The sequence below is a fragment of the Myripristis murdjan genome, chromosome 2, assembly GCF_902150065.1.
Source record: "Myripristis murdjan chromosome 2, fMyrMur1.1, whole genome shotgun sequence".
In the NCBI taxonomy this organism is placed as follows: domain Eukaryota; kingdom Metazoa; phylum Chordata; class Actinopteri; order Holocentriformes; family Holocentridae; genus Myripristis; species Myripristis murdjan.
The window spans coordinates 11562501-11577500 of record NC_043981.1 but is presented as its reverse complement, the minus strand read 5'-3'; the positions used below and the strand labels follow the sequence as shown (position 1 = coordinate 11577500).

At 45.1% G+C, this 15000-nt stretch overlaps 1 protein-coding gene across 3 annotated transcripts in view; it reads left to right on the top strand.

Moving 5' to 3' along the window:
* The window catches only part of nrp2a (neuropilin 2a), an 80816-nt gene that overhangs the window by 35181 nt on the left and 30635 nt on the right, over positions 1-15000 (top strand). For all 3 annotated transcript variants that reach the window (XM_030071755.1, XM_030071747.1, XM_030071764.1), the window contains exons 4-7: positions 1220-1450; positions 4585-4740; positions 5618-5787; positions 7925-8080. In XM_030071755.1, coding sequence (XP_029927615.1) covers positions 1220-1450; positions 4585-4740; positions 5618-5787; positions 7925-8080 — 713 coding nt within the window. The remainder of the gene's footprint in view (positions 1-1219; positions 1451-4584; positions 4741-5617; positions 5788-7924; positions 8081-15000) is intronic.

Genomic DNA, 15000 nt, shown 5'->3' with positions numbered 1-15000 from the left:
GCTCGGCCATGACTCAGGCTCCCCAGTGGGCCGAGGAGCAGGGGCTGATGGGTAGATGATCTGAGCCACACAGCTGCCGCCGCTCAAGGTGAGCCGCCCAGGGCGCATAAATCTGCATCGCTAATGAGGAGCCGCCGCAAAGGGCCCACTTAGACCCATTACACAACGTTTGTGTGTGTGTGGGTGTGTGTGTGTGGGTGGGTGTGTGTCTGAGAGGGACTGACTGACAGAAACAGAGGAAGAGAAGGATTATGTATGAATGTGGGAAGAATCGAGAGAGAGATTTGTGTTTGTGTGTGTGTGTGTGTGCAAGAAGGTATAGAGGATTATGCCTCATCATGATGTGAAATCTTCATGATGCCACTTTATCGGATATATCATAATGTGTCATGTCAAATAGATGACTGTTAAAACCTTCTTTTTTCTTAAGGTGAAAGAAAAACCTGCCAGTGGGATGAGCTAATCCCACTTTCCTAGTTTCACTTGTTACAGGATTTTTTTTTTCTGGGAGCAAATATGTTGAAACAAAGCAGAAAAAGGCAGATCAGCCCGTGAGGATCAACACATTCTGGAAAATATTCATAGGTAACAAGTGGGATTATCTAATCCCAATGGGAGAAGAGGATTTTAACTCTTAACTATAAGAGCAAATGACTTATTAAGGGATTATTTTTTTGACAATGTAGATGACAATGAAGCTTCCTAATGCTTCCCTGGAGGTATAACTCAGTTTTTCCCATGAAGATTTACAACCGGAAGTCCAAATTTTCCTATTTTTTAATTTGCCACCACAGAGTTTAATGGTTTGGAAGAGTGTCTTGATCACCGAGTTATTGTTTCTGGAAGAGAAGGTGCCGGAAAATATTGGTTGGGAGAGCAAAAGCAGAAGGAATGTGACTGACAAAAAGAGGCATTAGCCTGCTCGCGTGGCGTGAGGCGACGTTAGGCACGCCCACTTGAACACTTGCTCACCGTGTGCGCTCTCCACACATTGGTAATCATAAACCGTGTGTGTGTGTGTGTGTGTGTTTGTGTGTTTCCTCGCCACAGTTACTGTATATTCCAGCTCGCTGTCAGTGATGAACGAGTTTCTGAAACACCCTCTGCAAGTCAGATGAGATATTGTGCTGTGATCGATTGCTCGTGCCTGTATCTTAGCCCAATATGACCGATTGCTCACGCCTCCCCTAAACGCGCTCTTATCCTTCTATCCGCTCAGGGTCGGAGTTCTGCTTCCGCAATTTCACCAGCCCCTCCGGCATGATCGAGTCGCCGGGGTTTCCGGATAAATACCCCCACAACCTGGAGTGCTCGTACATGATCATCGCCCCGCCCCACATGGACATCACCCTGACCTTCCTGACCTTCGACCTGGAGAACGACCCCCTGCTGGTGGGAGAGGGCGACTGCAAGTACGACTGGCTGGACGTGTGGGACGGCCTGCCGCAAGGTGAGCGGGACGGGACGGCAGCAACACACACACACACACACACACACACACACACACACGCACAAAGGACACAGATACTGATAATGAAGTGATGGATGGTATGCATGGACAAACACAAACTTATGATAGAGACACTGATGAAGTGTAAGGGCATACAGCCCAAAGTACACCTAAATACTCACATTAAAGAAACAGTTCACACAAAATACAAAAAAAAGGTATTTTCCCAGTCTATCCATCTAAATAGTTTTTGTGTGATTTACCGTATTTCCCCAATTAATCGCCCGGCCGCAAATAGCCGCCTGGTTCTTATAAATGCACCCATTTTGCGTATTAAACGAACACCCAAATAACCGCCGGGGCGATTATTTGCATTATATTGAGGTAACCCAAAATAAGGCTCTTCACCTTATTTTTGCAGCAGTAAACAGTTAACCACACAATAACTGTGCGGCACTTCCGTTTTCTGTCAAAATAAGAGCTAGCTAACGTTAGAAAAAAGGGTGCACCATAATCTTAAATCGACCGACTGTAAATGTGTTGGACAGTAACTGTCATCACAATAATGGCCTGGTGCAGGTCTGTGCAAAAATAAATAAAGGCCTGCAGCGAATAGCCACCTGGTTCTTTTAAACCCCGCCCGGGCGATTAATTGGGGAAATACGGTAGTTAAGTTTCCATTCTACCCAATACAATGGGGCCCAAGGTGGATGGATACACTTTGCTTGCGTTCTTTGGCAGAAAATAGTTCCCAAAGCTCACCCCTGAGAGCTGTGGATAATGCCGGGTATCTGTGACATTATTTTTGGAAAGAGCTATCACTGATGAGTTTTTTTTTTTAATATGTAAAATATGACTCTACAAGCGAATACTCATCCGGCCCCATTGTATTGGGGTGAAGGGAGGCAGAGTGGAAACCTCACCAAATCACATCAGGATGGATAGACCTTGCTAGGGGTAAGCTTTTGGGGTGAACTGCTCCTTTAAGATGCACACATGCTGGTGAAAGCGATGCTGATGAGGTGTGGACATCCTCCACACATAAACACAGAGATGGACCCACACACACACACATGCACATGCCCATATATATATACAGTGAGGGAAACACCACCCACACACATAAACATATACATTTCACTCATATCCACATACTCAGCGCCACATTAAGGCACATTCCCACACAGACGCTCACATCGCAGTCATTTCAATTTCCTCCGCAGTCTCAACCCTCTTTGATGTTGGCCGTCTTCCCCTCACAGTGCTTTACATTACAGAGAGGAAACATTATTTCGCACGGGGCGCTCAAAGTGCCTCATCACCCCTCAGGAGCAGACCTTTCCCATGATCCCGCTTTCCTCCTCCATAATAACACCCTTCATCGCCCCCCCTCCCCCTCCTCTCCTCCCTGTGCTCCCTCCTTATCACCTAGCGCTTCCTTCCTCCCATGGCTAGTGAGAGTGACGGCCACGATGGATATCTGCTCTCAGCCAATCGGAGGCGGAGAGCCGCGCGAAACCGGCCTATCAGGCGAGATCAGGAAGCGGCGGGGGGAAGCCGTTCATCGGGGGCTTTGATTTGTTGTAACGGCGGCGAGCGGTGTGCTTCCCGTCTGCGTCTCCCTCTCTCGCTCTTTTGTGAAAATGTGACGCCGCGATTGGTAGATTTGCTCTAATTATTTCATTTTCAGTTGCTAAACTGGGAACCAAAGTGGATTTAAAATTCCAATTATAGCCTTGAATTCGGAGGCTTTGATAGCTGAAAACAATTTGTACCATTCAAAGTTGAGAATTAGGAGGAAATTAAACTGTAACCCAGTTCCTGTGAGCCGAGTCCTCGGGCATGAAGAAGGGGAGGAGAAGTGGGTGTCTGGCGAGGGGGCTACTCTTGAGACTATTGTAATCCTCGCTAGCATGTGTGTGTGTGTGTGTGTGTGCAGCTGATCCCAGTGCAGCTTGCATTAAGGCATGGATTCCAACCCCCCTACTGGGTCCTGGCTGAGACACACACGACAGATGGAGGGATAGATGGGAGAAAAGAGCAACAGGAGTGAAGGGTAGAAAAAAAAAGATGGAGGGAAGCATGCTGCGACTCATTAGACAACACTTACTGAAGCAGCGTGTCCGCCACGGTCCTGGACTCCTTTTCTCGCTGTTTTCAGAGGAAGAAGGACAAACTTTTCGCGGCTTCCCGGCGGCACGAGAGGATAAACTATTTCACTTTTTAGCAAAGTGCAACTTGTACCATGTGGCAAAAGCAAGGGCTGCATCTGTTTAGTGCTGATTATTTGCAGCTAAAACAGGCATCCAGTATGTATGAGGCCTTTTAGAGTCCTATGAAGAAATAAGTCAAATTCTCTTAAAACAGAAACTATTTCACAATTACACTGAAAAAGAAACTGTCAAGTAAGAACAGTGAGGTAATGTAAGTATGATAATGGGAACCCTCAAATTCTGTGCTTATTCACTGTTTTTCGTCAGAAAGGTCATCACTTCAATCTACTGTTCAGTTGCAATTTCTGTGTAATGCGCCTTTAAAATAGTTTGTTTTTAACCCTATAAAGCCATTTGTATCATATATGATACACATTTTCAATTCTGTTGTTCGTTTTCAGTTTAATCAATACTTGACCAAAATACCTTTGAACACTTCCCCTGTTCACCCTGGACCATACCATTGGCACTTCAAGTACATATCATATATCATACACCAGAAAGGTCATGTAATAACATATTTTTTTAATTTTTTTATATATATATATATATATATGTTTTGCTGTAGGACCAAAAGGGTTCAGTTTCAAAAAATTGGAATTTTCTGCTAATTCTTTCATAGTTCAGGCTTTCTAGGGTTAAGAAGCAATTTGAATTTGATGCTACAACATCCAGCTTTTAAAAATATCCTTCATTACAATCCAAAAAAAAAGGGTGTCTACGCTTTTATTTTGTAAATTGAGATGTTGACCTCACTGCAGTTTTTACATTTTGGCATCGTGCACCTTTAATTATTCACCAAAAATGAGAGACACAACACGCTAAATTATGCAACTCCCGTGTGCTGTAGTGCTAAGAGCTTGCTGTGCCCTGTCTGGCTTTACATTATTTGTGTGTGTGTGTTTTTGTGTGTGTTGGCAGTGGGTCCTCTGATTGGCCGGTACTGCGGGACGAAGATCCCTCCGGAGATCCAGTCGTCGTCCGGCCTGCTGTCCTTGTCCTTCCACACCGACATGGCCGTGGCCAAAGACGGCTTCTCCGCCCGCTACAACATGACACACAAAGAGGCCAGCGACTGTGAGTGCCAGATAACTTTGTTTTTTTTTTCTCCTGTGAGTGTGTGCCCCTTCATCCTTATGTGTGTGTGTGTGTACTTTTTGCATTGGTTTGCTTACCTGCTTCCCCGTCTCTATTTTCTCTGCCGCAACCGTTTCTCTTCCACCCGCCCGTGCTGACACTCGTCTTTCTTTCTTCATCTTTCACTCTCCTCACCCTCTCGATCTTTTCGGCTTGCCTGCTTTAATGCCATTTCAATTTCTCAAACGCTCATTCCACCCTGCCTCTTTCTCTCCCCCGGCTCATTTCGCTCCCTCCTAAGGGAGCCTGACTTCTTAAAGGCAGCCCCGTTTTATTTTCTTTAAGAATATAGATTAACTTCACCTCAATTTACCTCTGCTTACCTTTTGTGCCGCTTTAATGCCTCCCTCCTCTCTTTCTCCGTCTGTTTTTACCCGTTCATCCCCCTCTTTAAGCTCTGCAATATGCTACTTTCATCTCTTTCAGTCTCCCTCCCTCCTCTTTAAAATTGCCCTTCTTCCCTTTCTTCTTCTATTAATTTCCTCCTTTCCTCATTCCCTCCATCCATCCTCTTCTTTCCCTTTGCCCCTCTCTCTTTGGATAATTCCCTTCTTTTGCATCTTACAATATTTTCTTTTCTTCCTCTTTGCTCATTCATTCTATCCTTCCTTCCTTTGTCACCTCCTTCTTTCCTTCATTCCCTTGTTCCCTACCTCATTCCTTCCTTTTTCTATGTATAATTATCTCACCTTCCTCCTCTTTCCCTCTGTTATGTCTCGCTCCCTTTCTCCGCTGTAATGCTGTTGCAGAATAATTCACTAATGACCAAGCATATAATTAAGTGTCTGCCTCTTCCTCCCGTTCTTCCTCCTGGCAGCGTTCCACTGCAGCACGGCGTTCGGCATGGAGTCGGGGAAGATCAGCGACGACCAGATCACGGCCTCCTCGTCCTTCTACGACAACCGCTGGCTGCCGCGCCAGGCCCGGCTCAACAACGACGACAACGCCTGGACGCCCTCAGAGGACAGCAACAAGGAGTACATACAGGTCAGTCAATCAAACGGGGCGGCCAGTACCAGGAACAGTGACGCCACATCTTTTTCCCCATGGGTTTCCTGTGCGGTCACGGTGGCCGTCACCGCTCACACTTCCTACCTCTTTTCTCTTCTATTTTTACCAAACAAACTGCTGTTGCTGCAGCTCGAAATGCAAAATGGTTCAAACACAGAGGATTACACAAGAGCAAGATGACTCTTAAACCAACCCAACAGCCTATCATTGAATGACTGTCATTGTGCTCAATGACTATTTATGTCAATAAGCAATTTATTTAGATGAAAATACAGTTGTCCCTCGCTATAACGCGGTTCACCTTTCGCGGCCTCGCAGTTTCGTGGATTTTTTTTTTTGTGCAATTTTGCATGCTTTTTTTTTTTCTTTTTTTTTTTTTTTCTTTTTTTTTACAGCGTATTGTGTTCTGCGTCCTGATTGGCTAAGGGACTGTACCATTGTCAATCAATCTCCTCCATGCCGTGTCTCCTGTACAGTACAGAATGCATTCAGCTTGCCTCAAGTGTGTAGTGAGGGGTTTTACAGCCTTAAAACATCTAGAATAATTGTAAAAAAATAAAGCTGACTACTTCGCGGATTTCGCCTATTGCAGGTTATTTTTAGAACATAACCCCCGCGATTAACGAGGGACCACTGTATTGCACATGCACATTGGTGATTTGAATTTTAATTGCCTTTGTAACACTTTACAGTAAGAATACAACAATTAACATTAGTTAATGCCATAATAAACATTAATTAACAGGTAATGAACATTAAGTAACAGTTAACTAACCGTTAACTAATGTGTCTAAGAATCATGTACTAATGCTGTTCATGCTAAGGTATTAATTTATATGTTATTTAAGGGTCATTGTAGATATTATTAACATTAGTAAATGCCATAATAATCATTAAATAATTAACCATTACGGCATTAACTAACGTTAACTAACGTTAATTGATGTACTCTTATTGAAAAGTGTTACCAGAAAAAGTTATGAAATCCAGGTGTAAACGCACCCAAGACACATTGAACACTCATTCACTCAAACGATCTCTAGAGGTGGACAAAATGCATTCCACCACATTGCCAGGCAACTGACATAAAGCTGAAATGTCAACAGATAGAAATGTACATATGCGAATCCAAACAGGAAGCAAGTCAAATTAAAAAAAAAAAAGGTAGTGTGTTCATGCATGGGTATGAGGAACAGGCAGCTGGGGGAGGACATAAATATCTTGAAAGAGGGAAGTCATGAATGTACAGATGCGCATTTTAGACTTCTCCAATTTAAGCCGGGTTTAAACGTAATAAATCACACGCAGACACGCTCCACCTTGTTAGCAGTCGGCTCCACTTTAATTGCCAAGAGTTTGTCTCTGATACTTGGAGAGATACGCTGCCATCTTACACAGTGTCATAATACATCCTGACACACTCGGTGCAGGGACAACAGCATCCCACATGCAGCTCAAAGAGACAGCGCGGGGCGTACAACAGGACACACACATGCATACACACACGCACACATGCATGCGCAAACACACTCAACCACACTGAAAGGAAATGGTGGAACTGCGAGCCGGTGATAAGGAAGTCCTTCTGTGCTCTCAATCTTTCCTGTCTCAAACACACACACACACACACACACACACACACAAACACAGGCACACCTTTACGCATGCCGACACACACACGCACACACTCACACACACACACAGAGGAGTGCGCTGAACGCCCCTTGATTGATGACGGTGCTCTTCAGGAATGCATCGGAACGCTACACCATTGATCTTTGCCTCCAGCCTTCTTCCCCTCACACTCTCTTTCTCTCCCTCTCACACACACACATGCAGACACACACACACCTCACACACACCACCTAGCTTTCTCAGCAGTAGGCCTCAGTCGGTGTCCATCCCCTGCTGTCTATGTGACAGATAGACACAGCAGCTGGTCTGTCTCTGTTATCTACATTAGCCCTCTGCACCATGAATCGCTACCACAATCTATCAGTCTATTCTGTTCTATTCTATTCTATTCTATTCTGTTCTATTGTTTTACATTTCAGGTCATATAAATGCTACACACACATGGACACATCCCTCTCTGTCTCTTCCTCTCGTCCAGGTTGACCTCCACTTTCTCAAAGTGTTGACGGGCATCGCCACGCAGGGCGCTGTTTCCAAGGAGACACAGAAGTCCTACTTCGTCACCACCTTCAAGCTGGAGGTCAGCACCAACGGGGAGGACTGGATGGTCTACCGGCACGGCAAGAACCACAAGGTAACCCGTGGCACACGTCGATAATGTGGCGAAAAAGTTTAAAAATGGTCAACTTGTTTGCTTAATTTTCCGTGGCTGAATATTTACCTAATAAGGAATGAATGCAAAATCCTGGAAATGGTGACATCATGAGGAAACACGTGAAATAAAGGAAGCAAGAGCCTCTCAAAATGCTGTTTCAGTGCAACTTTAGCCTTAAATTAATGCTGGAAAGATGAAATGAGTGAATATATCACATTTACACATTGACATACATTAAAATGTGGGAGCATCCTGGTACAATGACAGTCTTCTACTGTGAAATCAGGCATTAAGGTCCTTACAAGGACAAGTTTACCCACTTTCCCAGCTGGTCAGGACTGGAGCATCTCAGCTACCATCCTGATATGATTGTGGACAATAGAGACACTGTTTTGTGTCCAGGAGCTGCTAAAAAAAAAAAGTCCTGAAGGAATCGTTGGCTGCTCCAGGGACTGCTTATGAACCTGAGTCACGACCTCAGTCATAAGGTAGAGCGAAGGAACAGGAGGGAGGAAGAGATAGAGAGAGGAGGGGAAACTGACAAACAAGAACAATGGAGTCCTCTATGTGCCCTTATCTGTGCCCGCTATTCATCATCTCTCTCACACCAACACACACACACACACACACACACACACACATATATACACCTGGGATTGTAGGAGAAACCCCTCGGGCCTTGCCACGCCTGGACTGAGCAAAGTGTGTGTGGGTTGTTGTTCTCATCGTTGAGAGATTTATAGTGGCATTATTTTCTGGAATCGCGGTGTCTAACGCGGTGTTAATATGAGCGTGCTCAGCTGGCTGGATTATGGAGTGTGTGTGTGTGTGAGTGTGTGTGTTGTGGGGGGTGTTGGTCATTGTAAAACCCCGTGTGTATGAGAGTAAAGACCCAGGAAGTGCAGTACAGGTTGTTGTTGTCATGGTGCGACCAACCATAAGCCCGTCTCCTGGGGGTGGGGGGGGGGGATTCGAAGTGTGTCCCTTATATCTGGGTTAAGGTCACTGTGGATTTCAAACTGGAAAAAAAGGGAGATAGTGGATGGGGGGGGGGCTTAATCCATACACACATACACATTTATACAGGCGGATTTGGAGGCCCCATCCTGTGTGTGTCAGTGATTTATTTGGGTGGGGCTGGTGGGGGGTATTTGATGTGGAGATTATTGAGCGAAATGTGGATTGTGCTTAAAAAGTCAACATCTGTGTAATTTATTAGAACTCCTCAGACCCCCCACCACCACCACCACCCTTTAGACCACCCAACCCCCCCTTTAGATCACCCCACCTCCCCACCTCCTCTTCACATAACCGCTGGCTGATCTCTCTGTGTGCCTCGAGATTTACGTGTGTGTGTGTGTGTGTGTCAGTACGTGATGCATGATTGCATGCTTTGCACCTTGTAATCAAATCCACTAATCTATTGATTGGCCTATAAAAATGGACACACACACACACACTTTCAGACGTACGCCGGCAGATGTAGGAGCACACGATGCCTGGTTTCTATTGAGGCCAGCGTGAAAAGTCACTTTCAGTTCTGCTTTCAGCCGTTTGAAGGCACAAAGAGCAAACACGCTGTGGTTTTGGAGGAGAGTTGCAGGATGAGGGACTTTTTGATGACCAATGTTTCACTCACTCTCAACAGACAGTCATGCTCAGTGGAAATACTCAAGTCTCATTCACATGGCTTTGACCCACTCTAACGGCGTTTGGGTGAATAACCAACCAAACAAAACAGAGAACCAAAACTATCCCTTAACTTATGTCTGACCAAAAGATACAAAAAACGTCTTTTTATGTTGAAACCAGGAAATTACACCGACCGCCTTTACTAATATCCTCCTGAGACCCAGCCTATTCAATTATGTCGTGTGTAGTGGACATCAATTGATCGTCTATATCCTTTTATTCATTTGAGGTACCCTATCAAGTCCTGGTGTACAGAGGACATCCAGGCCTTTCCAATGATATCTCATGTGATAAGGTGGGATGAGGGGAACACCCACTTTCTATTGAGCCAAAATGGCAGCTGCAGAAAAACGCACATGTCATGAAAAAAGAAACAGGAACTCAAATATTGTTTAGCTATTGGTTTTTACTTATGAAAATTATGTATTTTCTTGTTAATGGCATTGATTGTCCGTAATTGATTATGTGTGGTTATTTGATTGGCTTTTTATTTAAATTTAAAATTATCTGTTTTTTTACAGTAAAATCCACTACAGTTGGACGTACTGTAAAATCTAAAATAAAAATATTTTTGTGAAATTCTAAATTTTGAGTTGTTGTTTTAACTCTAAATAGACAAGAAATCACAAAAAAAAGTTAAATTGGAAGACACTTTTTTTTCCTCGGGTCTCAGGAGGATATAACAGTTCCTAACTCAGCTGACCCTTGGTATGTCTAAAGAAATTTAAGATATAGTGTAAAACTTTCCTTTTTTTATGAGACAGAGTAATATACAAACTTCCGCATCTGTTTTTCATGTTGAATTAGATAGAAAACACTGCTAAGAGACTGACATTGACTCCATTTATGACGGGCATCTCGCGTCTTGGTTAAAATTCACAAATCACACACTTGGATTGTGTATTCACTCTCCTTGCTGCTGCGCAGAGGGATGACTTTGCAGATTAGGTTCGGAAAAAAAAAAAAAAACTCTCCCCTCGCCTTTCTGCCCCGGCGCTGACAGTGATGGATGATCGCGAACGTGAACTCGGCCGTCTTAGGATTTCGGGAATAATGTTTTTAACAGATCGGACACTAAACACAAACACCGAGAACAATCTGGATCAGCTGTTTCGCCCCCGCTTTGACAGGTCGCCTCTCAAAATTCAGAGATATATACGCCTCAAAACTCAGCCCCAAACGCCCTACATTGTATTCTGGATTCTCCTCGGCAGGCCTGGTTTTCCTCCGGTCCCTGCGGGGCCGCCGTTGAATGTTCCGTGACTACTAATCCACCAGTCAAGTCGTACAAACTCCCAGTTAGCCCGTCCTAAGCCCCCCAAAGAGCCCTTAAGTGGTTGAAGCTCAATTCTCGTCAGGGGGTCCTGTAATGACTAGGATTTGGTTTTTCTGATTGTCATGTAACAGTGAGCTTGAAGCTAATGTGGCTTTGGATGGGTGTGTGTGTGTGTGTGTGTGTATGAGTGTGTGTATGCATCAGGTATGAATCACACCATGAATGCGGGGATTGCCTTGGCAGCACTTCACTCCGTACCTTATTGTGTTTGCTATTAGGAGAGAGGCTGGTGCCACTTATTGTGAAGATCTGTGTCAGTGTTTGCCGTGGCAACAAAGGCTGAAGGATTTAATGCCAATAAAGATCATTTCATAAAGAGAGAGAGAGAGAGAGAGAGAGAGGGAGAGAGAGAGATAGGGGTAAAGAGACATCACTAGTTGAAGTGTTTCCTGTCAGGATGATATGAAAAATAGGAGGAGAAAACACACCAGCAAACAGGCTTTCTGTGTACATGCATGTGTGTGTGTGTGTGTGTGTCGGTGTGTGTGATGACTCCCATACTGCACGCCACATCTCCTGGTTGACGCCCGCGTGACTCGTTAATTCCGCATCACGCTCCTCACACATGCACCTCATTATTTGATGAGACGGTAGCGCTCACACACACATAGGAATTACATACCTTTCGCACAAAGGCTGCGCACCGGCAACACTAACACAACACACACACACACACACACATTCGCACAAAAGCAGTGCACATTAAACACATCACACACGCACACACACACTTAGCCATCATCTGTCGGTGAGGGAAATCGCATTGGCCCCAGTGCTAACCGCACATTGTGTGTATTGAAAAGCATTGTGAGGCTGTGCTAAATCTGTCACACAAACACAGTAACCTGGGAGGGGAGCGGAAAAAAAAAAAAAAAAAAAAAAAAACAGCCCACACAGCACTTCAGCTTGCTTCTCCATCACACTGTCACACACACACACACCTAGATACACACACACATACATGCAGACGCACATACCCGCTTGCTTTTTCACTCAAGTATTCACACAAGCTCTGTGCACATATCTAAACAGAGGTATATTTACACGTATAAACACACATACACTCCTGGTACCATGAATGCACAAACGCATGCATGTGTACACACACTCAAACACACACACACACACACACACACACACACACACACACACAGACAACTGGTAACACTGGTGCCGAGTGGTAGACATTGACAAAAACAACTGGGAGGCGGTAAGACCATTTCAAAGGATCACTGCACCAAGCTTAGTACACACACACACACACACACACACACACACACCAAGAGTCAGTCCTAGAGCCAGTGGTGGAGAGCGGCCAGCTGGAACCAGTTCCTACTGTCAACATCTTCATACTGAGAGAGAGAGAGAGAGAGAGAGAGAGAGAGAGAGAGAGAGAGAGAGAGAGAGGGAGGGAGCAAAGGATGTAGACGAGAGGGGTAATGGACAAAAAGAGAGAGAGAGAGCGATAGAGAGACAGAGGGAGTAAGTGGAGCGAGGAGAAGGGGGGATGAGAGAGGGAGAGAGAGATACGGGGAGAATGGAAGCGAGGGAGCGACAGAGGGATGAGGGGAACAGAGAGAGAAAAGCGAGTAATGTCTTGTGCAGAGTCTCCCTGCGGTGCCATCAGCTTGGAGGAAAACACCGGCAGTGGAGGAGGCATGTGCCAAAAACACAGAGCAGAGGAGGGAGAGAGGGAGCGATGGTAAACGAATCAGGCTGCAAAAACGCATGCACCTCCTCCCCTCGGCTTCCACGGAGGAGAACTTTACACGGACGCAACAAAGACGTTCAAACGCACATTAAATACTCTCAAAATTATCTCAGCCGAGCCAGTTTTCATATCTCATATTCTTAGGGTAGCCCTTATTGTATATATTTAGTCTTTATTCTAGTTTATTTAACTTTATTATATGTTTCTACTGATGCTGTAACATGAGAATTTCCCTGGTTGGGATCAATAAAGTATATCTATCTATCTATCTATCTAAATATATTTTAGTTGAGACGTTTGGCGTTTACATGTCACGATATGGAGCCAGATTTGACATGAGAAGCCGTTTACCTCCTAGTGAAAGCTTATTTTGACAGTAATGATGCTGCAAAACCAAAGCGAGGATAAACAGGATTCGGTGTTTACATGCCACAGGATGTTGGTTACCCGACGTTGCATGTGACCACTGGCGGCGACGAGGAAATCCTTGTCCCCGTCGTATTTGCATTCCTCCAGCGTGCCACAGGCGAGGGAGCGACACGTGATGTAACGATTTGGCACAAACAATCGCCGACCATTTTCAAAGTATTGTAAAATAAGCGCAATTTGAGGTAGGAAATGTCTTATAAATGTCTTTATAAGGGCCTCAAGAGCAAAAATAGGGACTTAGAACACAGTTTGGGCGAACGCTCGTCCGCGATTGGCTCGTGAGGTTTCAAACCGTGCGAAAAAAAACGGGAAGTCTCCGCCACATCCTGCCCTGTGCTTAAATACAAATGTTGAGTAACGTTCGCTGAATCAGCCGGCGTCTGTTGCTCGGCGGTCCGACCCGTGCAAAAATAATGCGGGCAGAATATTATCGAGCATTTCACACCCTGAATTAATGATCCCTATTTTATATTGGCAAACGGCCACGGCATAAGCACTGTAATCCATACTCGCCAGTGTATTCTTGGTTTTTCCTATATAGGCTGAGTTATTGTAAACATGATGCGCCTCATAAACAGAATATTTAAATGTCCTGAGTGTAACTAGAATATTCATGTCCACTGACACACACTCACTTACAGCCAGGGAAATGCTGTCTATTCATGAGGCACACCAGCTTCTCTTTATTCTCTCTGTTCGCCAGTTTAAAGCGTCCGAGCTCTAGAGAGAGTGTTTACTACGTCTCACACACACACACACACACACACACGCCTTTCACAGTGACCTCGTTCTCCTGAGGGTTCATCAATACTTAAATACCCACGGTGCCTCCGTCCCGCCAGTGTCCACACACAGGGTCTGACCGTCGCATGTGGCTGTGTGTGTGTGTGTGTGTGTGTGTGTGTGTGTTGGGGGGGGGGTTTCGTTATAATTTCATGACTCTCCACACGAGGAGACACAACATAACAACGTTAATTATTTAGCCCACCTCGCCTACACGCTGCGAGAGGGGCGGAGACGCACACACACACACATAGACACACATAGGTAGGGCACACACCAGTCGTCAGGCAGATTACAGAGGTGGCCCAGACACCAGACTGGCACCAGCGCCCCTCTGTGCCACACACACACACACACACACAGCTTTTTGTGCCTGTCTCGCATGTTTCACTCCATCTCATGCTCACTTCATTGTTCAGTGTCTATTTATTTTTACTTTTTTTTTTACCTAGAATTTGAGAGTAAGCATCATTTTTTTTAGACCCCCCAGTCAACAAGTAACCTCGTTATCAACAAGTCGGTCACATGACCGAGCAGCTGCTTCCTAAGGCCGGTGACCTTTGACCTTGTCGATAAGGAGTCAGGGGTCAAATGAGTGGCTGTTCACGCACCCTGAAGACGGATGGGAGCAGGATGGGAGCAGAGGGACAGTTTTAAGGGTCCCATTGTCTTCGTCTCTCTTCCTTCTCGTTCACCTCGTTTGTTCCTCTCTCTCTCTCTTTCCCTCACTCTCTCACGTCCACAAGAAAAATGGAAAGTCTCTCATGAATTGATTCATATTGAGCAAGATGTTATTCTTCTTCAGCGCCCCGGCTGATGTTGGCCATATTGCCTTGTCATCCGTCCAATGGAAACAAAATGAAAACAAAGAAATACACCCGGTGATCTTCTAACGTGGCGGTTAATGGCCGGGAAACCACAATTTCTCAGAGTTCGAAGCCACGTTTG